Raw genomic sequence first — 25,417 nt, 5'->3', positions numbered from 1 at the left:
CTGTGTTTGAGCAAAAGGAATCTTGAGCGTCTCCAGTTAGTCCAGAATGCTGCTGCAAGGCTTTTAACTAAGACACCAAAAAGAGAGCACGTTACACCAGTGTTACGCTCATTACACTGGCTTCCAGTACACTTCAGAATTCATTTTAAAATCTTGGTACTGACTTTTAAAGCTTTGACTTGTGATGCCCCTGCTTACATTTCTGATCTTTTAGAGCCCCACGCTCCCTCTCGCAGCCTGAGATCTTCTCATCAAAGGCTGTTGGTAGTCCCACGAACTCGTTTTAAGACCAGAGGAGACAGATGTTTAGAGCGGTGGCCCCCAGGCTGTGGAGTGCTCTCCCTCCATCTTTACTTTGACTTGACTGTATTTATTCTTTTAAAAAGCAGCTTAAGACTCATTTATTTAGATTAGCTTTTAATTAGATTTGTGCTGTGTGTTTGATTATTTTATGTATTTCTGTTTTATATTACTGTGAAGCACTTTGTGGTTTTATCCTGTGAAAAGTGCTGTATAAATAAATGGATTTGATTACATGATGACTCTAGGTGTGAAGGTTGTGGTGACAGTGCGACGTGTTGCTTTGGGCTGCTCCGTGTTTTTCTGCTACACGAGTACACGATGCAGTTTCAATAAGGACCGAGGGGCAGGGTGCTTAATGTTCCTTTGTTTCCTGTTTCTCTGTAGACTGCTTATCCAGTTTGTCAATGACTCCAGCGCCCCCTCCTGGCAGGGCTACTTCTACGCTGCTCTGCTCTTCGTCTGCACCTCCGTGCAGTCACTCATCCTGCAGAAGTACTTTCATGTATGCTTTGTGTCAGGCATGCGCTTACGCACTGCAGTCATTGGAGCCGTCTATAGGAAGGTAACGGACAAACACAAGTGCTTCTTCAGAGCGATTTAGATTCTTCGTGATGAAGGTTGATAAATGTAACCATCTGACTGTTATTCTGTCCATCACTGGTTGCTGAAAAGCCTGTATCTCATCGCTTCATCTGCTCCTCAGGCCTTGGTCATCAGCAGCGCGGCACGGCGAACCTCTACAGTGGGAGAAATCGTCAACCTGATGTCAGTGGACGCGCAGCGCTTCATGGATCTCATCACATACATCAACATGATATGGTCTGCTCCTCTGCAGGTGGTCCTGGCCCTCTACTTTCTTTGGCAGGTCAGGTTAAGTAAACTAAACGTTAAATATATTTTTAAAATCAAATGTTTAATGCTGCTTACATACTTTCAATATAAAGAAAATAAACGTACTATTGTGTGTCGGCTCAGCTCATGAGGCTCGGGCAGCTGCGGAAGCCTGATTGTTCCAGATGATGTTTAATGTAATGCTTGTCAGTTACAGCTGGTTTCTCCTTTTCTAAAGTGCAACAAATCTGTTTTTAAAGTGCCGCTCTGCTTGTGGAAGGATGGTTCCACTAGTGTGAATAATGCCCCACAGGCTTGCACTGAAGCAGTTTGTTGTCGTGTGTGCAGAACCTGGGTCCGTCTGTGCTGGCTGGAGTGGCTGTGATGGTCCTCATGGTTCCTGTTAATGCTGTAATTGCAATGAAAACCAAAGCTTACCAGGTGGGACTTTAGTATTATTATCCCCACATCCTACACCCGTATACACCTTCCTTACATTTTCGTGTTCTACTGTTATTATAACTATGGCTGGCTTTCAATCCTTCAGCCATGTGGCGGCCTTTCTGTGTGCAGCTTACACGGTGCTCCTGCTTCATGCATCATTGGACGTATGTGTGAAAGTCTTTGTGTTAGCCCCATGACAGACTGGGAGCGGCTCCAGGGGGCATCTCGCCTGGGAACGCTAGGATAGGCTCTAGGCGCCACATGTACCCATGTACACATCCATGTCAGGCTTTACTGGAATTACCACATTTTCCAGTAAATAAGTTCCCAATACATACATTTGATAGAATTATACATTTCAGTGTTTCCCAGGCTTTAGAGGCACGGTTCATATTTCACATTAGAAAAATCCCGCAGCACACCACCAAACAAAAATGTCAAAAACCATACGGATCATTCTTCCACCAGGTATAGCAGAACTGGCTCGGTTTGTCCCAGTATACCTTTGTTGCTTCCTTCTGACCACTACTCATGCTAGGGCCTTCATCTGGGTCGAGTTTTCTCCAGGACCAGGTCAGACTGAACACTTTCTTTTTAAACATCGTCTCACAGTATGACTGTTATTTAAGTTCTTCTTCGTCTTCTTCTGTTTTTACTGCCGGTTGGCAACACATTTATTAGAGCAGGTGGTTGTACTGCCCTCTAGTGGAAGAGAACGTCATTGTTCTGCCCGTTACTCACGCCGTCGCTTAGAGCACCAATCAGGTGGAACCAGATAACCTCCACGGCACACCTACATGCCACGGCCCAGTGGTTGGGAAACACTGCGGTAGATGACGGGCCTCAAATCTGTGAAGCACTGTGTCGATGCACAGTTTGCTCTGGGTGGTCACCATGTCAATGCCAGTTCATTTCTGTTAAAGAGTGTGTGATAACGTGTCGAGTGACAGCAAGTACAGTGATTATTTTCATTTATACACACACACACGTTGTTAGCTGGTAGCTGTTTGTAGCACAGTGTTGTGTGTTTGTTGCAGGTGGCTCAGATGAAGAGTAAAGACAATCGCATTAAGCTGATGAATGAGATGCTGAATGGCATCAAAGTGCTGAAGCTGTACGCCTGGGAGCTGGCCTTCAAAGGAAAGGTGTCAGACATTCGTGAAAGTGAGCTGCGTGTCCTGAAAAAGGCTGCCTACCTGGGGGCGGTGTCCACCTTCACCTGGGTCTGTGCACCATTCCTTGTAAGTCTGACGGGGAAGAGAGCGACACACCACAGTGGACAAACATTACACACATCCAAAGAGCAGCTGCAGATCAGTTAAACCAAACACAGCACTTTGCTGTCATTAATGAAATTCTCTTTGCCATGTCTTTTGCGTCACTGCACAGGTGGCCCTGTCAACCTTCGCTGTGTACGTGCTGATTGATGAACGAAACGTGCTGGACGCCCAGAAGGCCTTTGTGTCGCTGGCGCTCTTCAACATCCTGCGTTTTCCTCTCAACATGCTGCCGATGGTCATCAGTAGCATGGTGCAGGTGCGTGTCCCTCCGTCTTCTTCGCACACTCATCCCGTCACAAAGAAACCCACAAAGAAAGCTTCAGGTTTACCAAAACGTTAGATGGATACCAGTCTGTGCCAGTGCTCAAACTGGGATGGTAGGACTGGTATACATGAGCTTAAGGACCTTAAGTAAAAGCTTGGATGTTTTTGTTGTTGCATTAAAAGCTGTTGAGTGTGGGGCGTGTAGTACCAACCATCACAAGGATGTTTTGATGGATGTAATCCAGGTAAGGAGACCCAGGAAGGTGACCATGTGGCTCTGCTTCCTCCTACTGTAGAAAAGTGAAGCGGTTTACGGGGCAACCATATCAGGTTTGCAGTGACATAAACAACTGGTTTACAACCATTCCGCCCAGTCTGCAGCCTGCTAACACGAACGCTTGACTGGGTTTCCAGGTGTGGTTTGGTTGTAATGCTACGTTGTAGCTTGCTACACTAAAACAAACATGATGCTGTTGTAGTCAGTAATGCTGTTTAGTGTATGTAAGAATATAACATGGATATTAAAGCTTTGACACAGTCACGACTAGCTAAGCAGCACAGAGGGCGACTGAGCTCTCAGCTCTGCATGGTCCCGTGTTTGTCATGACAGTGGAGGAAGTGTGTTTTCCAGCTCTCTAACTGGTTCCTGTTTGTCAGGAAGTGCTGATGGACGTCCAAAGGTCAGAGTTTCAAAGGACTGATGGTGGAGGTCACAATATGTGCTCCCCTGTTCCAGGTGGGTGAGGGCAGCGTGTGTGGCTCTCTTCCTTCTATAGGCCAATGAGAGGAGGGGTCAGGCGTTGGTGCAACATGAAACTGTTGATTTCCTGTGGCTGCTTCAGAGGTTGAAGATGGTGGAGCACATGCTCTGAGAACACCACCTGGAATGCCGACTGGTCCGGGAGCTTTGTGTGGGTTGACCTTTTCAAAGGATAATGTCCCATCAGCAGCCTGACTGCCCTCTCCAGGCATGAAACGTCTTCCTTAGCATAGCTCATCTGAACACTGTTTTCCTTTCATAGTCAGGGATGCAGCAGAGCTGCTTGGGGTCATAGAAGCTGGACTCCACTTTATCCTCGTAGTTCCTCCTGGGCTTTCCCATGGAACCAGAGGTCATACCTGGCTGCTTTTTAAACTTCAGAGTTGTCGGAGTTTAGGCAGAGGTTAGCACACCTGCCACCATTTACCCAGGGTTTCCAGTAGATGTCTAAGACCTGTCCTGTAAGACCTCCTCAGCTTCAGTTTCCTGTTCCTGAACCTGAAAACGGCTTTTTTTCCTTTCTGTTTGAGTCTTGAGTCAGGCAGCAGCAGTGTGGAAGCGTGGTCTTCCTCCCCAAAGGCAGGGTGGGGAGGGTTTGTGACACGCTGGTAGCATTTTCATACCTCTGGGTTTAGAGTTCTCTAAGCCAATGACAATGATGTACAGTTCATCCAGGGCCTATCAGCTCGTGGGGGACGTGTTGAGGAGAACTGAGGTGAATGCTGAGATCATTAATGTAGACTCTGCACATCAACATCCAGCTCACAGGTCCATTCAATTTTATTTATATGGCTCCAAATCTCAACAGCAGTCGCCTCAAGGCGCTTTATATTGTACAGTACAAACCCCTCCCCTGTAACACCTGTCCGTGAGCCTGCCCAGTGTGAGGAGGCTGCTCCGCCCAGCACCATGTGCACAAACCAAAGCCCAGGGGCAGAGCACAGTGTCCATGATATGATGACGTGTTAGCGTCACATCTCGCTGTTCCTGCACATGATTTAAATACGACTCCATGATTTGATCCAAATGATGAGATAGACTTTGCACTGGCTCCCAGTTTACACATGACACATTATACCTTAAGTGTTACGGGCTGTTACACTGGAACCTGGCTTTTATATTTAGGGAGCTGTGGACTTTCCCTCTCCTCACTCTCCCACAAAATCCAATCATGAATATTATATTCACATGAATATAAATTGTGGTTTGGGGCCTTTTTCCCTCTGTGTTAGTTGTACTAAGCAGCAGTCTGCAGCACCTTTGCACTCTGACAGCTTCCCACCCTGTCCGTCCTCAGGCCAGCGTGTCCCTGAAGCGACTCCGGGTGTTTCTGTCACACGAGGAGCTGCAGTTGGACAGCGTGGAGCACAAAGCAGCAGAAGGCTGTGAGTCCCCTTTCCTGTAGTACCATATGCTCGAATCCAGAGACACAGCCGTGTGCGCTTTCATACACACAGCAGGTCAAACTAGTCATTGTTCTCCTCTCTGTTCAGCCCAGCACAGCATCTCTGTGACCGACGGGGCTTTCACCTGGTCCAGAACCGAATCACCAACACTCAAGAGGTGTGTGTGTGTGTGTGTGTCTCTGTGTGTGTCTGTCTCTGTGTGTGTCTGTCTCTGTGTGTGTGTGTGTGTGTCTGTGTGTGTGTGTGTCTCTGTGTGTGTGTGTGTGTGTGTGTGTGTGTGTGTGTCTCTGTGTGTGTGTGTGTGTCTGTGTGTGTCTGTGTGTGTCTGTGTGTGTGTGTGTGTGTCTGTGTGTGTCTGTGTGTGTCTGTGTGTGTGTGTGTGTGTGTCTGTGTGTGTGTGTCTGTGTGTGTGTGTGTGTCTCTGTGTGTGTGTGTGTGTGTGTGTGTGTCTCTGTGTGTGTGTGTCTCTGTGTGTGTGTGTGTGTGTGTGTGTGTGTGTCTGTGTGTGTCTGTGTGTGTGTGTGTGTGTCTGTGTGTGTGTGTCTGTGTGTGTGTGTCTGTGTGTGTGTGTCTGTGTGTCTGTGTGTGTGTGTCTGTGTGTGTGTGTGTCTGTCTCTCTGTGTGTGTGTCTCTGTGTGTGTGTGTGTGTGTGTGTGTGTGTGTCTGTGTGTGTGTGTCTGTGTGTGTCTCTGTGTGTGTGTGTCTGTGTGTGTGTGTGTGTGTGTGTCTCTGTGTGTGTGTGTGTGTGTGTGTGTGTGTGTGTCTCTGTGTGTGTCTGTGTCTCTGTGTGTGTCTGTGTCTCTGTGTGTGTCTGTCTGTGTGTGTGTGTGTGTGTGTGTGTGTGTGTCTCTGTGTGTGTCTGTGTCTCTGTGTGTCTCTGTGTGTGTCTGTCTCTGTGTGTGTGTGTGTGTGTGTGTGTGTCTCTGTGTGTGTCTGTGTCTCTGTGTGTGTCTGTCTCTGTGTGTGTGTGTGTGTGTGTGTCTTTGTCTGTGTGTGTGTGTGTGTCTGTGTCTGCTGGCTCTGTGGTTACGTTTTGCTTGTACACTAGCACATCCCTGTATGACAAAGTGAAGTAATGTGTGAGTCACCCAGCTGGACCTCCCAGCAGCCACTGGTTTACCTCAATTTAAATATTTATAAGCTTGGAAAAACAGACTGTCCTTAATCAGTTCTGTAAAGACTCATTAATACTGAACATGCTGCTTACATACAGTTGAACTGTACGACTCTCTCTGTTCAGGCTGAATATAAATATCCCAGAAGGCTCTCTGGTGGCTGTGGTGGGACACGTGGGCTCGGGAAAGTCCTCGCTGCTCTCGGCACTTCTTGGAGAGATGGACAAACTTGAAGGATCTGTCACTGTTAAGGTGAACACACACACACACACACACACACACACACACCTCACTGTCTGCTGCTTTTCCCATTAGATTTACATGGCAGTGCTGCTCCAATACCTGTTTCTTTATACTTCAGTCATCCAGTAGGTTTTATGCTGATGTCAGCATTTGTTAGATGGGAATCTAGTGTGGTATATGCCTGGAAACTGCTGTGTAGATGGCAGACAGCTGGTGTCATAACTAGGGATGGGTACCAGTATCCGGTGCCATGATGGCACCAGTTCTGACATAAACGGTAGTAACCAGACCGAAAAGCAGCGCACATTTCGCTGCTTTTTTTTACTGAGCTGTGATACACTTTGGATTCTAGCCAATCATTTTATGTTTCCGAGGATAGTAGGCGGGGCCAGGTACGTACGTTCTTTTAGAGCAGAGCTACAGATTAAAAATGCCCAAGGCAAAAAGTCTGGCTGTACTTCACAGCAAAAGATGCAAACTCAGCAGCAACAAGTGCTTTAAGCTGATACTGTGATACTGTCAAAGGAGGTAACACCAAGAATCCGATGATGCATGTAAGGTGAACTAGCAAACATCATCATAGCTACATGCGGCTGTCTTCTTGTTTGATGGCAGATGCTCCCTTCACCCTGGCCAAAAGGGCTAAAATGACCAAAGAAAAAGTGGGAAACAGTTAAACATGAGAGGTTTTTGGACAAAGTTTGTGTTCTTCATTCTTTAAGTATCGGTTTGGCACCGGTATCGGGTAAAACCTAAACGATACCCATCCCTAGTCATAAGCCCCGCCCTCTGTTCAACAATGGTCATTTACAGTGGACATGGATATCCTCTTTTACTCTCCTTTTAAACCATCTGTCTAAAATGTGAACATTGGCATTCTTGAAAGAGTGACCTTTGACCTTGCAGATGTAGAGCTGTCCAGGTGGCTCTTCAGTTTTGCACCGTGTGTGTATTGAGTGGCTGTTTGGTTTCTCCAGTACAGAGGCCCGAGGACTACCTGCTGCACTGTACAGCATTAACTATGATGTTAAGCTCGTGTTTGGAAGTTTGTTTGTTTTTTTCCCCCTTAGGATTCCCCAGGGGGCGTGGCTTGTCAGGGGGGCGTGGTTGGGTCTGGGGACGGGACTGGGTCTGAAGAGCACTGGATGTTGTGCTTTGAGAAATTTCTCCTGAATTTTCTGAGAGGCTGAAGAAGCCTCTTGGATGAGAGGTGAAACATCCTTATGAAACTCAAAGAAGTCGAGTCGCTTCATTTCTGAGCTCCTCAGACTGCCATGAACCCGCTGCCTGAGGGCCCCCGCTGCCTGAGGGCCCCCGCTGCCTGAGGGCCCCCGCTGCCTGAGGGCCCACACAGACAGCCAGCACAGAATATTTGATCGTGCACAAAAGCACCTTTTGATAAGTGATGGAAGGATGCACAATTACAATGAAAGTCTTTTTCACAGCAGCGTATTGAATAAATAAAATAAAGGACATGGCAGTGGCCACTTTAGTAGCGCCTGCATTCTTTGAGTGCGATTATGACTAAATAGATAATAAATAACAGGCAGTCTTAATGTTTAATTAAATGTCCAATGAGTGTAAGGTGTGCCTGTGTCCCTGCAGGGTTCTGTGGCATACGTTCCCCAGCAGGCCTGGATCCAGAATTCCTCTTTAAAAGACAACATAATCTTTGGTCAAGAGAGGAGACAGTCCTGGTATCAGCATGTGGTGGAGGCATGTGCCCTTCAGCCTGACCTTGACATACTTCCTGCAGGAGATGACACTGAGATAGGAGAGAAGGTATGAGCCCATAGTACACGTCTTTGTGTGTAAATTAATGTCGACACAAAACAAGTTGGCCTCGGAGAACGTAAAACAGTTTTCGCTCTGCAGTCCTATGAAAACATCGTCTTACTTATTAAGAGGTGAGTAAAAGCAGAGTGTTGCTATTTAAATGCAGTTTTCTGCAGTTAACTGAGCATGTGTTGTGTCGGTTTGTAGTATTGTATTAAACCACACCTGAACACCCGAGGCCATCAGTCTCCCCAGGAGTGCACATCCCAGGAACTTGTTATCGTGGTCAGACGGTGCAATGGCAAAAGGAAAACCCAAGAGCTACATGTCAGACTGCAGGCCTCAGTCAGTGTGTTACATGTTAGTGAGATCATGACCGTACGATTAGCAAAGACTCAACAGGTATTTCGAGGAGATGCCCGATAAAGCTTTGATGAGGATGTGACCCCCAGGAATTCACAGGGAACCGGTGTCTGGTTACTGAGCGAGACCACAGACAGTAGTTTGGACAGACTTGTTGGTGTGTCACTGAGTCTTTTGTTGCTGTTTGATGACACCGGCAGCATTTCTACAATGATGAGCTAGCCTGCTATACTGTCTGCCTCTGACCGTCTGTCTGCAGGGAGTGAACCTGTCAGGAGGTCAGAAGCAGCGGGTGAGCCTGGCCAGGGCCGTCTACTGTGATCGTACCGTCTACCTGCTGGATGACCCGCTGTCTGCTGTCGATGCTCACGTAGGGAAACACATCTTTGATCAAGTCATCGGCCCACAGGGACTGCTGAAGGACAAGGTGTGTGTGTGTGATGGAGTCATATACATTAGGGGTGGGGGAAAAATCGATACTGTGTAGTATCGTGATATTTTGTTTGCTAATAATGTATCGACACAGGGACAGCAGAAATCGATATTTTGTTACAAACAATTTTTTCGTGCACTGGAACTCTGACTTCAGAGCATGTTGATCCTTTTTCTGAGCAAGAATCCTGACATTCCTTCACTGTCCAAATGTGTTTAACTTGTTTTTGGCAGCAATAAACATGACAGTTTACTTATTTTCATTTAAGACATGTTTTATTTTAATTACGTTTAAAACTTTTTTATTTAATGTAAAATTATATTTTGTTTTAATTTACTTTCAAATTCTTCAGTTGCTGAAGGGGCTGCATAGTTTTCATATTGCATAGTTCAGAATAGCTGTAATTGTACCAGATGGTTTCAGTTAAGTTGGACTAGACTGTAATACAAACCGTTCAGTTTGTCAACAATAAAACTGAGATGAGAGAAAGACTGAGTGTGAGACTTTGATATTAGATAAAATGAATATTGATAAAGTTTAACTTTATGGACAGAATCTGAATATCGCAAAATATTTTTAAAAAATTGCAATAATATCGTATCGTGCGTTGTATGGTGATTCCTACCTCTAATATACATATACCCAGGATCATGACTGGGATCCTGTGTGTCCCTCACAGCATTGGTACTTTGCTCGTACGGGACTGTGCAAAATTCTTGAGCCACCCGTCTTTCCTTTATATTTTCTAGGAACTTGGAAATGTTTGCAGCACTTTATTGAAACTGAATGTGAAAGTGTGTAGGACGAGTCTTGTTCTTCTACACAGCGTAAACTCTTTTAGTTCCCAGGACTAAAAGTTGCCAGTCCAAAGCTCTTTGGATGTTGGCTTCAGTGAGCAGTAAATCAGCCTGTTCTCACATTTCTTATCCTTACTGTTCTTTTGCTGTGTCAGCCGTAATTCTTTGTTAAAGACACTGCACAGCATCCAGAGATAAGTTCTGGGCTGAAGTCAACCTTCTTGGTCCCAAACTGTTTTTCTGCCAGTCAAACTGGGACATCAGTGTTTTTCTGCTCACTGAGCAGCCTCTGTGTTCATCCCTTGAGTTTATGTGCATTTTAGTCTTGAATGATTCGTAGATCAGTGTTTAAAAAATGTCTCCAGAAAATGTTTGGGAACGTCTACAGCTGTCTGTGAATAACACTGACCTTGTTGTAAAAGCTGACCCAAAGGCGACCATGTGGGGCCTTTCACTCTCTCTCCCCCTGTTTCACTCTGCTATCAAAAAGGCCCCAAAAAGATTGTGTTAAAAAAAACAACTCCTCTGGCTTCTTACAGGTAAAACCTAAGAGACTGTGGTGGTTTCAGGCTTGTGCACAGTACTGTAGATTGTATGAAATTATCCAAACAACATAAGATGATCCAAATCCAAATGTAAAGTTGTTTTAGTTGTTGAAATTGTCTCTCAGCAGCATAGATGCTTTTAGAGCAAGTTTACTAACTCTGTGTAGCCATGTACAGACTCGTGTGCTGGTCACCCACGGCTTGAGCTACCTGCCCCAAGCTGACTTGATCCTGGTCATGATGAAGGGCGAGATCTCAGAGGTGGGCTCGTACCAGCACCTCATGGCCACAGAGGGAGCCTTTGCAGAGTTCCTGCGAACTTACGCTGCAGTCGACAAAGCTGATAACAGTGGTGAGGAGTGTGTCGTGCTGCCGTGTAGCGTAGCACCGTGCAGTGTTTGGAGTAGTAGTTCTGTTAAGATGAAGTCTGATCATTATTTTATCATACTGCAGCTGGTCTTCTCAGATCGACTTCACGTTTTAAATTTCCTTCCTCCATTTAGAGCCCGTGCCAAACAGCAGCATCCAACGACTGGAGAACGGCAGCGTGCCCACTTTTGCTGGGTGAGTGATTTAGGGTAAGGGTCCTGGGGGGCTGGGGTGTCTCACTAAGCACATAAGTGTCCTTCTGTTTAAGCAGCAGTCCAGGTGTCTGCACTGCATCCAAACAGTCAACCACAGCAGACGAGAAGCTGAGCAAGAAGCCCAAGAATCCCGAGGTGGGGAAGCTGACGGAGGCTGACAAGGCCAGCACTGGGCAGGTGTGTGGATCTGCACGTGGTCGCATGTATAAATGCACACGTTTCTGTATAATGTGTCTGTGTTCAGTCTGGGATCACAGCAGCTCTCCTGTCCTCCGCAGGTTAAGCTGTCTGTCTTCTGGGCCTATTTTAAGTCCATTGGAGTGCTTCTGTCCTGCATCAGTCTTCTGCTGTTTCTTGCCCATCACCTGCTTTCCCTGTTCTCCAACTACTGGCTGAGTCTGTGGACCGATGACCCTGTGGTTAATGGCACGCAGCCTAACAGACTAATGAGACTGGGGGTGTATGGTGCCTTTGGCCTGTCTCAGGGTGAGCATGACAGGAAAAACTCTTGTTTTTGTCTGGTTCAGAAAGTGAGGCAACACCAAGGGTAGCCATTGTACACATCACGACGAGCAGGAAACGGCACCTTTGCTTTTTCCTGCTCATCGTTTTTCAAACAAACAGCACGCAAATGTTAGGTGGCCAGTCCAACACAGGCCTGACATGTGTGCTCACTTAATCACATGTCTGTTGGAAGCTAGAGCACCAGAGGACACTCGCACATGTAGGTGCCACCGGACAGAGATGGAGGGAGACTGTGATGTGGTGTCAGCTCACAGAGCAGGGTGACCGTGTCCACCACCACTAATAATATGCTTAGTTAACCCTGCAGCGCGCCCTTGGTCCTACTGTCACAGCTGAGATGGGGTCCAGTAGGGCTGTTCGATATAACGCTATATATCTGATGACAGTATGAAAATATTACGCTATCGTTTGTTTCGTGGTGTCGCAAAATAAACTGTTTACAGCAATATGCTTTCATGGTCCTGACGGTCACTGTAGTGGCTGTATTCTCTCTTTATATTTAAAATAACCACACTACAGACGTGTTGTCGTTAGCAACAACGACGGTAAACCCAGCGTGTGGCTATGCCTTCCTCTTGTTTATTTTCCACATAAACCTTTCACAATAAAGCTGAAGAGCCTGTTGAGACTTTTCAAAATAAACTGAAAGGATGACCTTATTCCTAATCGAGGGGCCACCTCGAGCACGGACATGGTTTGGTTATGAAAAGTCTGACACGGACCAGAAAACTGTACGATGCACATTATGCAGCAAACCGGTCCAACACCTCAGACTCAAACACAGCAAACCTCGTTAACCACCAACACAAGAGTCACCTGACAGAATGCAGAGAAGCAAAAAGAGCCGTCAGGTGCTCCAGATACATCTTAGACTCAAACGTTTAAAAACAGGCTTTTCCCCGCAGCACGCCGTCTAATAAATACAAAGAGAACGGCGGCCGTTACAACTTATGTCTAAAAAGTGTATAGCTTCATGCATCGGTCAAAACACTCGACTCCAGGTACACGACGCCCAGCTGGAAACACTTCACAGTGTCGAGCTGCCCGAGATTCCCAGAATTTACAGAACGTGTAACATTTCTGTGATATCGTTGTCAGGGCGATAAATGTCTTATATATGAGAGCTTGGTCATATAGCTCAGCCCTGGGGTCCAGGCCCCCCTTCTCCAGCTCGTTCCCCTCAGTTATAGACTCTTATGTGTCTTGCTGGATGCAGGTGTGCTCTTCACACAGAAATAAGTCATGATATTGTGCAAACTCCTCTGCTGTCCTTCAGGTGTGGCTGTCTTTGGATACTCCCTGTCCATGTCTATTGGGGGTGTTCTGGCGTCCCGTTACCTCCACCAGTCCATGCTGTACGATGTCCTGCGCTCACCTATGTCCTTTTTTGAGCGAACCCCCAGTGGTAACCTGGTCAACCGCTTTGCCAAAGAGATGGACACCATTGACACGCTGATCCCCAGCATTATTAAGATGTTCCTGGGCTCCATGTTCAACGTGCTGGGCTCTTGTGTTATCATCCTGATTGCCACACCTCTAGTCAGTATCATCATTCCTTTCCTGGGTCTGCTCTATTTTTTTGTGCAGGTGAGTTTGAAAAGGGAAACTGATTCTGAAGTGTCAGTATATTCCAGTGTTATCCCCACAGTACTACGCCTCCCTACACTGTGATTCTGCCTCGAGGCATCCAGAGACGGCACCGGACTCAGTAGCCATTTTCACAAAACCTTTATTCATCTTCATTTAAGCATCTTCTAGAAGGGGAGAGGTGCCAGCGACCCCATCATAAAACCCCCATGGTGTGCTGCAAACTCTGTGTCTGTGTGTGTCTGCACGAGCACGTGAGTGTGCATGTAGCTGTGTGAGTGTAACAGTCAAAGCACTGTGTGTGTCTCTGTGTACGTGACTTCCTGGGGGTCATAAAAGGAATCTCCTCACCCAAGCTACACCAGATTCCTCCAGACAACATAGAAAACAGAGTTAACACATTACAAACACTGAGACGCCCACTCTGCACCCACCGGGCCAGTGGCCTCTTGTTGTCTTACATTTACATTTAAGGTGGAGAGTCTCCTGCAAACCTACTTCTAGGTTTATAACAATTATGAGTTTTTATTAAAGGTACAAGCATCAGCAACCCCCCACTGTAGCTCCCTGTCTCCTTTTATGACAGCAGACCCCCAGTGTCCATAACTTCCTTTCCCTCTAAACAAGTACACTCTCAGGCTACAGCTAAGCCACACTGAAACACAAACAAATCCTTCCTTATTCCTGTGATCTAAACAAATTTAACACATCACATTCCAATAATTGTTTTCTTGTACTCACACTATATAAGTCACATGTGTCTATCCTTGCTCTGTCCAGAGGTTTTATGTGGCATCATCTCGCCAGCTGAAGCGTCTGGAGTCGGTCAGCCGTTCCCCAATTTACACCCACTTCAATGAAACCCTGCTGGGCACGTCGGTTATCCGAGCCTTCAGTGAGCAGGAGCGTTTCATCCATGAGAGCGACCAGCGCGTGGACCATAACCAGAAGGCTTACTATCCCAGCATAGTGGCTAACAGGTCAGGAGGCTGCCGCCACACGCTCTCACTGCACCACCTGCTGCAACAGTTTACACCGCCTTTTAGGATGAATGTCCCTAAATTAGGATCTCTCTGAGACTGTTCATTGGAGTATTACTGCAGCAACACGAGTACATTATATTCACTTTGGACGTAGAAAAGCTCCATTTACGTTTACATGCTTTCATTTTCATGCTTTCATTTTCATGTTTCTTTACAATCTCTGGCTGAAAGGTTAAAAGCAGTGTTGGGAAGGTTTATTTTAAAATGTAAAGTAAAATGTTATTTATATAGCACCTTTCAAGATAAAATCACAAAGTGCTTCACAGAGGCAGGAAACAGACATTAAAATCTAAAACAAAACGACATCAACCAAAAGCAGTTTAAACAGATACGTTTTTAACTGCTTTTTAAAAGACACGACCGAGTCCACAGATCTCAAACTCAAAGGGAGCGAGCTCCAGAGTCGGGGAGCCGCTGATACAAATGCTCTCTCACCTTTTGTTTTTCACCTTGTATGCTGGACAACCAGCAACCTCTGGTCACAAGACCTCAGGGACCTGCTGGGTGATAAGAAAGAAGAAGATCACAGATGTAAGTTGGAGCTACACCGTGCAGGGCCCTGTAAGTCATGATTATGATCTTAAAATCGACCCTGAACTTGACAGGGAGCCAATGCAGCTGAATCAGCAGGGGCGTGGCATGGGAGTGTTTGTGATGCTTTATCAGAAGCCTGGCAGCAGCAGTCTGAACACCCTGCAGTCGTTCCAGGGAGGCATTACTCAAGCAAGTAAACAAGGAATTACAATAGTCTAAGCGAGATGAAACAAAAGCACGAATAATCATTTCCAATTCGGAACGTGACACAATGGGACTCAGCGATATTTCTTAAATGGTAAAAACAAGAGCGAACCAAAGATGTAACGTGTGCCCAGCGTCAGAGCTGGATCAAGTGTAACACCAAGGTTCCTAATGGATGATTTAATATAAGAAGCAAGAGGGCCTAGATTTTTAACCACAAGGGGAACAAATTTCTCAGGAGCAAAGACAATGACTTCCGTTTTATCAGCATTTAGTTGAAGGTAATTACCAGCCAGCCGATCTCTAACAGAATCTAAGCAGGACTGCAGGATTTGGAGCTTAGAAACATCAGAGATATATAGCTGAATATCATCTGCATAACAATGACATGAAATATCAGAGTAAGAGCTAAGAAGTTGCAGAAGAGGGAGTAAATACAACAAAAACAATAACGGTCCCAAGACGGAGCCCTGAGGCACCCCATAGGCAAGAGAGCTGGCAGAGGTAGCCACAAAGAAAGATCGATTTGACAAATAGGATTTAAACCATTCCAATGCGGTACCCGATACACCCACCCAGTGGTTTAATCTATCTAACAAAGTAAGATGATCAACAGTGTCAAAAGCAGAGGTCAGATCCAGCAACATCAAAACAGTGCACTCTCAGCATCATAATTCATCATTATTATAAAACATCATTAGACACTCTAAGAAGTGCAGTTTCGGTAGAGTGAGTCTTACGAAAGCCAGATTGAAATTTATCAAGAATGTTGTGTTCATCTAGAACAACCGTGAGCTGCTTGGCCACAACCTTTTCTAAAATCTTGGCAATAAAAGGCAATTTTGAGATGGGTCTGTAACTGGAAAGCACAGAAGGATCAAGTTCAGGTTTTTTTTAAAAGTGGGTGAATGACAGCACTTTTACAGTAACCAGGGCCCTGACCAGAGAGCAGAGATGCATTAATAATTTTAAGAACACTAGGACCAATAGACTCAAAAACATTTTTAAACAAAGACCCAGATAAAATATCAAGGATCTCACTGAAGTGACCAGCTTCAACAACTCAGGTAAAGACACTGGTGAAAATCAAATCTGACAGGCTTAAGTAAAATCGGAACAGACAAATGGTACATGGAGGGAGAGATGTTGCTCCTTACATTGCTAACCTTTTCAACAAAGAAGGAAAGAAAATTTTCAGTCTTCATTCGAAGAAATAGGGACAGCAGCAGAAGCCGGAGCAACAATATCCCTGATAGTGTCAAATAAGATAAGATAAGATAACCTTTATTAGTCCCACACGTGGGAAATTTGTTTTGTCACAGCAGGAAGTGGACAGTGCAAAAGTTATGAGGCAAAAATTAGAATACAATAAGAATAAATACAGTACACAACTGTACAGAATAGAATAAAATAAAATACTATATACAGTAGAATAAAATAAATATACAATAAGATAAAAATAGAATACAAATACTATATACAACTGAGTAAAAATACAACGATGACAGAAAGGATTATTGCACTTAGTGTTATTGCACATGTGTGGATGTGTGTGTTTGTTCAGTTAAAGTCTTTATTATGGAGTCTGACAGCAGTGGGGAGGAAAGACCTGCGAAATCTCTCCGTCCCACACCGTGGGTGCCGCAGTCTCCCACTGAAGGAGCTGCTCAGTGCTGTCACAGTCTGCTGCATGGGGTGGGAGATGTTGTCCATCAGGGATGACAGCTTAGCCGCAGGTACAGCCTGCTCTGCCCTTTCCTGTAGAGGGCGTCTGAGTTATGAGTCCAGTCTATTGTTCAGATGAACACCAAATAAAACCTCAGGGTTACCTCTGCTCCTAGAGACTAGGTTTGAAAAATAAGCAGCCCTTGCATCATGAACTGAAGCGTTAAAAGAAACTAAAAGGTCTTTTAAATGAACGAGATGAACCTGTAAACGAGTCTTTCTCCACAAACGCTCAGCTTTACGACAGACACGCTTTAAACAGCGAATGCTGTCGTTTATCCAGGGCAAGGGTTTTGTAACAGGGGCTAGTCTAGTTTTAATAGGGCAAATAAGGGACCCAAAAGGGTGCTGTTGGCGACATCTGTCAAAAATCTAGACACCGGCAACAGAGGAGGGAAGAAGCCATTGTATGAAGGAGTGATATCCAGGCCCACCATAGATTAGACAGTAGTGTCAGACGATCATAGACTAGGGCAGGCAATACATCAGAGACAAAGAAGGAGAGCAGGACAGTCAGAAACAGCAGCATAACAGAGCGAGGGAAACTGCAGCCAGCAGCGGCAAGGCCAAACACAGGCGCCATCACACCGGAAGCAAGAAACCAGAGAACATATGTATTCCATCACAGATTACAGATTACATGCCCCAAAATGGATTTTTTTTAACATATTCCGTTACGTTACTCAATGAGAGTAACATATTCTGAATACTTTGGATTACTTAATATATTATCATGCTTTTTACTACATGAATGTACTATTGCTGTGTGATTAACTGAATACAGTTACTCATATTTTGTATTTTAAATACGTAACGGTGGTACATGTATTCTGTTACTCCCCAACACTGGTTAAAAGTCATTAAGCTCCACAAGGGAACTACTGTATTTTTCATACAAAAGGTGGACCGGATTATAAGGCACATTAAGCAAACAAAGCAGTCAGATAAGTCAAACTTAACTCATTCTTCTTGCTTCCTCCACTTCTGTCCCATCGATTCATTAATGCTGTATTCTATCACAGCGGCTCTATTCCCATGTTGTTGCAGTATATTAATGACTAACCTCGTATTGTGGATGGATTATCTCAGTTGTTCTCCTGACTGAAGTTTTGTCCGTTTACAGCATCCTGCCATGCGATTGCATTTGTCTCTAACCATCAGGAACCCTCACGTTAACTTTTATCGAGGGGAAAAGTGTTAGCGTTCGTCCTCCAGCCTCACTGTGTTTATGCTAATATAGCTGTGTTGCTAACGATCACGTAGCACATGATTATATACCAGCTAGCCCAACTTCAGTAACCCTACAAACATCACTGCTGTTTAGTTTCGTGTCTTCATTTATGTTGGAAGTGATAGCAGAGCTGTACGTTTGAATGTTTCTGAAATCTCTCAGTCAGAACATGCTATATCATGCTTAGATAGAAGCTAGCGAGCTAACTTCCTGCTAACCTCTAACTCTGTTAAATGTAATAACTTTTGTTTTCATGGATGCCTGGAAGTTAAACTTCATAGTTACACCTGGTAAAGCAGCAATGCTGATCGTTTTATTAAAGATGAAAGAATTTAGTCAGTTTTTAACTCTCAGTGATGCTGCAGTGTTCGTTTGACTTTGGGACCTGAACTGGACGGAGTTTAGGACCCAGATTACTCCGCGAGGCTCCTTGAGCACAACCAGAATTCATACATAAGGCGCGCTGTCAATTTTTGAGAAAATGAAAGGATTTTAAGTGCGCCTTATATTGTACAATAATCTACTTTCCTGAATCTGTGTTTGTGCAGGTGGCTGGCGATTCGCCTGGAGTTTGTGGGAAACTGCATTGTGTCATTTGCTGCTTTGTTTGCTGTCGTTGCCAGACAGAGCCTCAGCCCAGGCATCATGGGACTGTCCATCTCCTACGCCCTCCAGGTAAACATGGACAATCTCCTTAACCTGTGCACTTATTTCATACATTAAAGAAAAAGAGTGCCAAGTAGCTACAAGGAGCTTAGCCTTCCTACTAATTTAACTGTTTATTCCCTAGTTTAAGCCATTTTATTGATGTTTAGCAGTCAGATTTAGTACACAAGTTCACTGAAAAACATTTATTCTATTGTATTGTTCTGAGGTTTTTAAGAATAGATTCATCACTGTTTCATGGAAACGGTGTCCCACAGTCCTGATGTTAATTTCACAGTAAGTGACTGAGTGGGTACATTTATGAGCCCATTATGGTTTATACAGGAATGCTTTTTACGAGCTCTGTTAATGGTTACCATACTTTGTTTTAATCTATGGTAAATATTCTGAAACAGTCTTATGTCAGTAATGGAATGCACCCCACTTTTAAGTTCAGTTTAAAACGACTTTTTTTATTTAAAGGAGAACTTTGTTATGTAATTTGTTCCATTTGATGTCCTTTCATGTCAGTTATGTTATTTATGAGGGGAAATTCAAACAGCCCTCTGCCTAGAAGAAGGAAAAGTTTTTGTGCTTCATGTTTGTTCTTAATCTGCCAAAACTCTGATCCTGTTCATCATCAGGTGACTCCTTCAGTCTCAGCTGACTGCAGGTTTCCAACATCAGCCCACCGAACAATGGGCTGTGAGGTCATTAATGTGCAGACTGTCATATTGGGTAATGAGTAACATTCAGAGTTTGCAGTCACAGCAGTGTGAGACGGTGATAGATGTACCCTTGGGCCCCCTCCTCGATTCAGAAAATCGTTGGAAACCTGCAGTCAGACTGAAGGAGTCACCTGATGATGATGGTAAATGGCCTGTATTTGTAAAGCGCTTTACTCGTCCCTAAGGACCCCAAAGCGCTTTACACATCCAGTCATCCACCCATCCACACACACATCCACACCCTGGTGATGGCAGCTACATTGTAGCCACAGCCTCCCTGGGGCGCACTGACAGAGGCGAGGCTGCCGGACACTGGCGCCACCGGGCCCTCTGACCATGATGATGATGATGATGGGTTTCTCCCACTGAAAACGTCCAGATGAAGAGAACCAACCTTTTGGGATCCCCTGTCTAGAGGACTGAGTGTGCATTAATCTGGTTTTGTCTTGCCCCGTGTGCAGCTAACTACCTCACTTACCTGGCTGGTTAGGATGTCTTCTGATGTGGAAACCAACATCGTGGCTGTGGAGAAAGTGAAAGAATACAGCGACACAGAGAAAGAGGTACACAGAAACAAGCCTTTAAAGGCAGTAAGACAGTGTAGATCTACTGGCAGCCATATGTGGGGTGTTTGGAGAAAGCTTTCGCCTCATGCGTGTCTAAATCGCCTTCTTTAAACATGTGTGTTTGGACCCCCAGGCAGAGTGGAAACACGAGCCCTCCACCCTTTCCCCAGGCTGGCCTACTAATGGCTGCATAGAGATGAGAAACTTTGGCCTGCGCTACCGCCAAGATTTGGATCTGGCCATCCGCAACATTACCATCTCCATTAACGGAGGAGAGAAGGTGGGATTTCACATGACTCCAGTGAAGGCATCAGCCCAGTGACAGTGCGTGTGCTTGTAGCTGTTCTGAGCTGTCTGTTCCATCAGGTGGGGATCGTGGGACGCACGGGTGCAGGGAAGTCTTCCCTAACGCTGGGGCTCTTCCGCATCATCGAGGCAGCCGAGGGCCAAATATTCATTGATGGAGTGGACATTGCCAAGCTTGGCCTCCATGAGCTTCGTTCCAGAATCACCATCATACCACAGGTACGTTCTGAGAGGATCAAAACTGTTACACTGATTAGTCCGCAGCCTGTGCATTACAGCAGCCGGGGAGCTACAGGAGAGTTGTACAGCTAACCCATCCTCAGAGTCGCTGCCCCAGTAATGTTAAGCAAACGTTATTCAGCTTCTGCTCAAACTGCACGATTGAATCGCAGGAGCTAGAAGTTTGTAGGTCACGATGCTCTGATGAGACCTGAGTGCTCACACTGTGCGTCCATAACATGAAGGTTATAACACAAAATCTGTCCCTGTCTGTCTTACACACACACACACACACACACACACACACACACACACACCAGCTTTGCTAAATTGCTAATGAAAACATTGGCCAGGCAGCTGCCATCGAACAGCAACGTCCATCCAACTCTTTTCACGGTTGTTGTAGTCGTGATAATTTTGTGAGGCCACATTGGCAAGCTCATCAGAGCCTCTCCAAAGTTGTGCCTCCATCGCTTGTGTCACACGCCGCACTGCTGTGCTGCCCCGCCTTTTCACTTTCATGTCTGTGTTTGCGCGTGCGCCGTGTGAGAGGCTGCGGTGACGCCCTCACGAAGGGCGACAGGATTTCAAACAGGTTTGATTTTCTTACGACCAAACGATGGATGACCGGGCTGGTCGTGAGGTGTTAATCGCTCCTCGTTACCCCACGTATGCTACACGATGCACGACACACGATGAAGGCGAAACTCGGGCCGTTCCCCAGAACGGTCGCACGACTGAAAAATAGTCTCAAAATGGGGAAAAATCCCAGCATAAGACACTCTTCTCTCCCACAGGACCCGGTGCTGTTTTCAGGCTCCTTGAGGATGAACTTGGATCCTTTTGACTCCTACACTGACGAGGAAGTATGGTGGGCTTTGGAATTCTCCCATCTTAAGACCTTCGTGTCCAGCCTGCCCAACAAGCTTAACCACGACTGCAGTGAAGGAGGAGAGAACCTGAGGTGTAACTGCTTTATACGTCCAAGCAACCACAAATTAGAAACTGAATTAGATACAAAGTATCCCAGTTTCACAGCGTCTTTGAAAAACACGTTAGTGTGCACACTCGTCAAGCACGATTAGCAACACCTGCATTTCTTGCAGTTGTGCAGTACACTAGTTATGGGGCAACAGTGCATATACCAGTCGTTGGATAAAGCGCTGGAGTAGTGCTTCCTGCCTTTGAAACGGTCTGCTTTTCCTTCAGCGTGGGTCAGCGGCAGCTGCTGTGCCTAGCCAGAGCTTTGCTGAGGAAGACCAGGATCCTTGTTCTGGATGAGGCCACGGCAGCTGTAGACATGGAGACGGACAACCTGATCCAGTCCACCATCCGCTCTCAGTTTGAGGACTGCACTGTCCTCACCATAGCGCATCGCCTCAACACCATCATGGACTACACCAGGTACTGTACACCAAAGAGACACTGGTACGGCCCCCACCCCAAACGTGGAATATCTGTATTAATGCCTGTATTTGTGTGTCTCCCAGTTCTGTTTGTTCTCTGTTGGCGCGACCATTTCAGTCTCTTACAGTTGTTAGGCCATACTGAAAGCTCTTTAAGGATAGACAGTTTCTGGTTTCCATGGTTACTACAAGTAACAGTCAGAATGGTTAGTAACAGGGTTTTGACTTTGTTATATTTATGATTGTGTTTGATAAGGTTAATTTTAATAACCTCCATGCAACAAACAAAAAGCATTGAAATATGCTAACACCTGCAGAAACATCCCATGATGCAATGGTGTCCGACAGAAACAAAGCAGAGAGCCAGTCTCAGTGATGGATTCAAACCACGTTTCTGCCTTTCTTTGTAAACTTACATCCACTGTGATTACACTGAAAAACTCCATCTCCCACAATGCATTAGAGCTGGTTCCCATCCAAAAATAGCCACTTTATGCCCGGCTACAGAGATTTGATTGGACGGCAGCGAGGCTCATTCCTCCTGCATCATGTGTATGTCTCGCCCTGCAGTTTGTGATTGGTGGGATTGACGTAAATGCAGTGATGTCACTGTGATTCTATTGGCTGGAAGGATTTAAAAACGAGGCTCAATCCTGCGATTGAAGCTGAAATGACTGCCCTGTGCTTAAAGTCAAATATTTTTGCTGTCATTTCTGTTGGCACCAAACCCATTCTAGTTTATGTGGAATGAATTCAGGGTCATGTGACCCTCTGTATCAGCCTATAGGCTTCCTTGGTTTGGTTCTCTCTGACTAACAGATGTTTATGTGCAGGGGTGGGATTCACTCAGGTGTGTGTTGCCTGTAATGGAATCCATCCTCATGTTTGTCATTGCATCTACTGAGCTCTAAGATGAGACGGTTTTTAGCTCTGTGCTTTGTTTTCCAGATTCTTTCCTTCTGTTTGAGGCATTTCATTTCTCTTTCCTTTGTTTCTCATGCAGTGTCATTGTGATCTTAGCACTGTGCTACAGCGCCTCACTGACGCTTCACCGCTCTGTACCAGAGAGTATCAGTGTTCAGCGGACGTCTCGTTGGTTCATTCAAATGTCCAGCAGGAAGCCACATCGTCTTTGCTAAACATAAATAGTCTATTGTTGAGTATGAAGAGGAAAAAGTAAATATTCTTTAACTGTGGTGCAGACAAGATCCTCTTCCTGACTCGGGGTTCTCCATAACCCCACCCACACCACTACCACCTCGCTGTAAACGATCATCATCTTCAGCTACTCTCGTCACTGCTCCTCGCTTCATACTTGGCGCTATCGTTTCATGTCATCCTAAGACTGCACAGCTCCAAACCCAGTGTCGCCTTACTAGACGTGTGCGACAAAGTAACCACTTCCCAATCAGTCATTGTAGTGAGGAGCATTTGCTCCAGGTGCAACAACACGGCGTCACATCGAACATTTGGAGATGCAACATATTAGTCTGTCGTTATTCTGTGACGAACGATGCCTTTAGGCATAAACTAATGTGGTGTTGCACTTCAAGGCTAACATCAGCTGTAGCATTTCTGCCTGCAAACAGTTTCCTGAGTGTTCTCTGTGCTTCCAGGGTTTTGGTGTTGGAGAATGGAAAGATGGCAGAATTTGACTCGCCCTCCAATCTCATCAGTCAGAGAGGCGCCTTTCACAAGATGGCCAAGGATTCTGGACTCGTCTGAAGCCGGGGAGTGTCACTATGTCGGGCCTCCTGCTGCAGAGAGCTGATGTTTCCAATGAGAGGGACACAGTCCTACGTGCCAATGACCTTCTTTGCTTTGAAACCAGCAGCAGTTTTCATTGCACAAGGAGGCTGGGCCTACTTACATAAAGAGAATATCACCACCAGCAGTTTGGGGTCTGTTTGTGTTGCCCTGACAAAGTTCATACCACATATCAAGATTACCACGTGAATATCAAAGCCCCCACATTTTTATGATGGGATAAAGAAGCTCGATCTGTGGGTCTGCCTCTTATATCCACACTGTCCACTGTTAAACTCCTCGACAACATGCTTTCATCATCATTATCACAGTAGTAAACACGAGTCATTCATACAAGCAGTGATTCTGGAGCTGAGGCACAGCTTGATTGTACCTGTGCCTGCATGCACACTACAAGAGGAAAAGAGTTTAAATGTAAGGAATCAGGAATGTTCCAGTTTAACCTTTGGAACAGGGAAGGATGTGGGACATGCTGCGACCAAGCTGATTGGTCAGAATCATACATCAATCACAGAGAAAATACAGACGCACAGCTGCTGTTGATGTCACTGGACTGTTACTTCTCATTCAGCACTGACTATTTATTGTCTTTCAGTTACAGCTTTCCGTCGTGCTTTTGCTGAATGTGTTGGAGGCTTTATTCATGTAAGAAATGGTTCTAGAGCTTATTTTATTTTGATTATTAAAACAAAGACTGTTGCTCTGTCTTTGGTATGCAGCCAAATCTGTCCTGCGCTTTGCTTGCACTCTGTTTTCAGCGGTACGGCGCCTCTGATGGACTCAGAAACAGGTCAACTATGGGATGTGGACAAACTGTTTGAATCTACATGCTGTGTATCTTTGGAAATGTATATACCTGCCTTACACAAATAAAGTTAGACAATGGCAACTAATGTGTTAAATAGTGTATCTGTGACAGCAGTGTTCATGTTGCTTGTGTTAAATGGCTTTGTGTGGTTGTTTGATGTGTGAAGTCTGTTTCTGTAGTAGCTTTGCACAGGTGTTAGGAGTGTGCTGGTCCACTTCAGACACTCTGCACAGAAACACTGGGCTCCGTCTCAGCCACAGTGCAGTCTGTTGTGTTTGTTATGCACACGCGTGGTGTTTTACCACTGGTCTGCATACACGCTGCTGACAAATTAAGAGATGTGGGTAACCCAACACTTCTCTCATTTGTTCCTGCACCAACCCAACAACTGACCTGTGCGTTTAATACGAACATGTTTGTTTGTCATGTCACAGCAATGCGTGTTTTACTGAAGAGCTAAAAGGAGAAACAATCCTAAGAAAAGGCAGCAAGGTTAGTATTTAAAAAAGTTTTTTCATGTGAAATTATATTCTAAAGATATGAGGAAAAAACCTCCCCGCACTGCTGTGGCCATACTGGACAGCAAGTTCTTATGTCTGTGTGGGTTCTTTCTGTTCACGCCACTGTGCTATTGCAGTCCAAAAACATGCATGGTCATCATCACAAGTGTACATATGAGTGTTAGCCCTGCAGCAGGTAGATGGCCTGTCCGGGCTCTATGGCAGCTGGGACAGACACTGGGTGGACGGGTGATGTTCAAAGCCAGCTGAGCCTGGATGTGCTGAACAGCTACGGTCTCCTTTCTTTAGTAACAGGTGTTTTTACCTGGGGAGCAGTAAGTAGAAGTGAAGTGAAGTATAAGTCCGGGTTTAGGCAGCAGACTTCAGACAGCTGTCTGTAAACCAGTCACAGCAGAAATGAATTAGTTGTTACAAAGAGACACTTTTTAAAAAGCCACTTTGTAGTTCTGTTAAAATGT

General features: G+C 45.4%; 1 protein-coding gene across 3 annotated transcripts in view; it reads left to right on the top strand.

Moving 5' to 3' along the window:
* Nucleotides 1–24,519, top strand: part of abcc1 (ATP binding cassette subfamily C member 1 (ABCC1 blood group)) — a 30,975-nt gene extending 6,456 nt beyond the window's left edge. The window contains exons 9-31 of one of the 3 annotated variants that reach the window (XM_085269875.1): nucleotides 688–865; nucleotides 1,007–1,168; nucleotides 1,483–1,575; nucleotides 2,616–2,819; nucleotides 2,968–3,114; nucleotides 5,180–5,267; nucleotides 5,376–5,445; nucleotides 6,529–6,655; nucleotides 8,252–8,428; nucleotides 9,045–9,212; nucleotides 10,738–10,912; nucleotides 11,064–11,124; nucleotides 11,201–11,321; nucleotides 11,423–11,630; nucleotides 12,946–13,256; nucleotides 14,037–14,236; nucleotides 18,542–18,668; nucleotides 19,828–19,929; nucleotides 20,066–20,212; nucleotides 20,299–20,457; nucleotides 21,255–21,421; nucleotides 21,667–21,861; nucleotides 23,480–24,519. In XM_085269875.1, coding sequence (XP_085126001.1) covers nucleotides 688–865; nucleotides 1,007–1,168; nucleotides 1,483–1,575; nucleotides 2,616–2,819; nucleotides 2,968–3,114; nucleotides 5,180–5,267; nucleotides 5,376–5,445; nucleotides 6,529–6,655; nucleotides 8,252–8,428; nucleotides 9,045–9,212; nucleotides 10,738–10,912; nucleotides 11,064–11,124; nucleotides 11,201–11,321; nucleotides 11,423–11,630; nucleotides 12,946–13,256; nucleotides 14,037–14,236; nucleotides 18,542–18,668; nucleotides 19,828–19,929; nucleotides 20,066–20,212; nucleotides 20,299–20,457; nucleotides 21,255–21,421; nucleotides 21,667–21,861; nucleotides 23,480–23,588 — 3,496 coding nt within the window. In that variant the 3' untranslated portion in view covers nucleotides 23,589–24,519. Of the gene's footprint in view, nucleotides 1–687; nucleotides 866–1,006; nucleotides 1,169–1,482; nucleotides 1,576–2,615; nucleotides 2,820–2,967; nucleotides 3,115–5,179; nucleotides 5,268–5,375; nucleotides 5,446–6,528; nucleotides 6,656–8,251; nucleotides 8,429–9,044; nucleotides 9,213–10,737; nucleotides 10,913–11,063; nucleotides 11,125–11,197; nucleotides 11,322–11,422; nucleotides 11,631–12,945; nucleotides 13,257–14,036; nucleotides 14,237–18,541; nucleotides 18,669–19,827; nucleotides 19,930–20,065; nucleotides 20,213–20,298; nucleotides 20,458–21,254; nucleotides 21,422–21,666; nucleotides 21,862–23,479 lie in introns of all 3 variants that reach the window. The other 2 variants (XM_085269874.1, XR_014892100.1) reach the window with 2 other exon arrangements.
* Nucleotides 24,520–25,417: the final 898 nt, after the last annotated feature.

The sequence above is a fragment of the Mchenga conophoros genome, linkage group LG4 (genome assembly GCF_057382185.1).
Source record: "Mchenga conophoros isolate Kocher_MC1m ecotype Shallow Benthic linkage group LG4, M_conophoros_male_GT1.1, whole genome shotgun sequence".
Classification (NCBI taxonomy): Eukaryota; Metazoa; Chordata; class Actinopteri; order Cichliformes; family Cichlidae; genus Mchenga; species Mchenga conophoros.
This window is presented reverse-complemented; position numbering and strand designations above follow the sequence as displayed.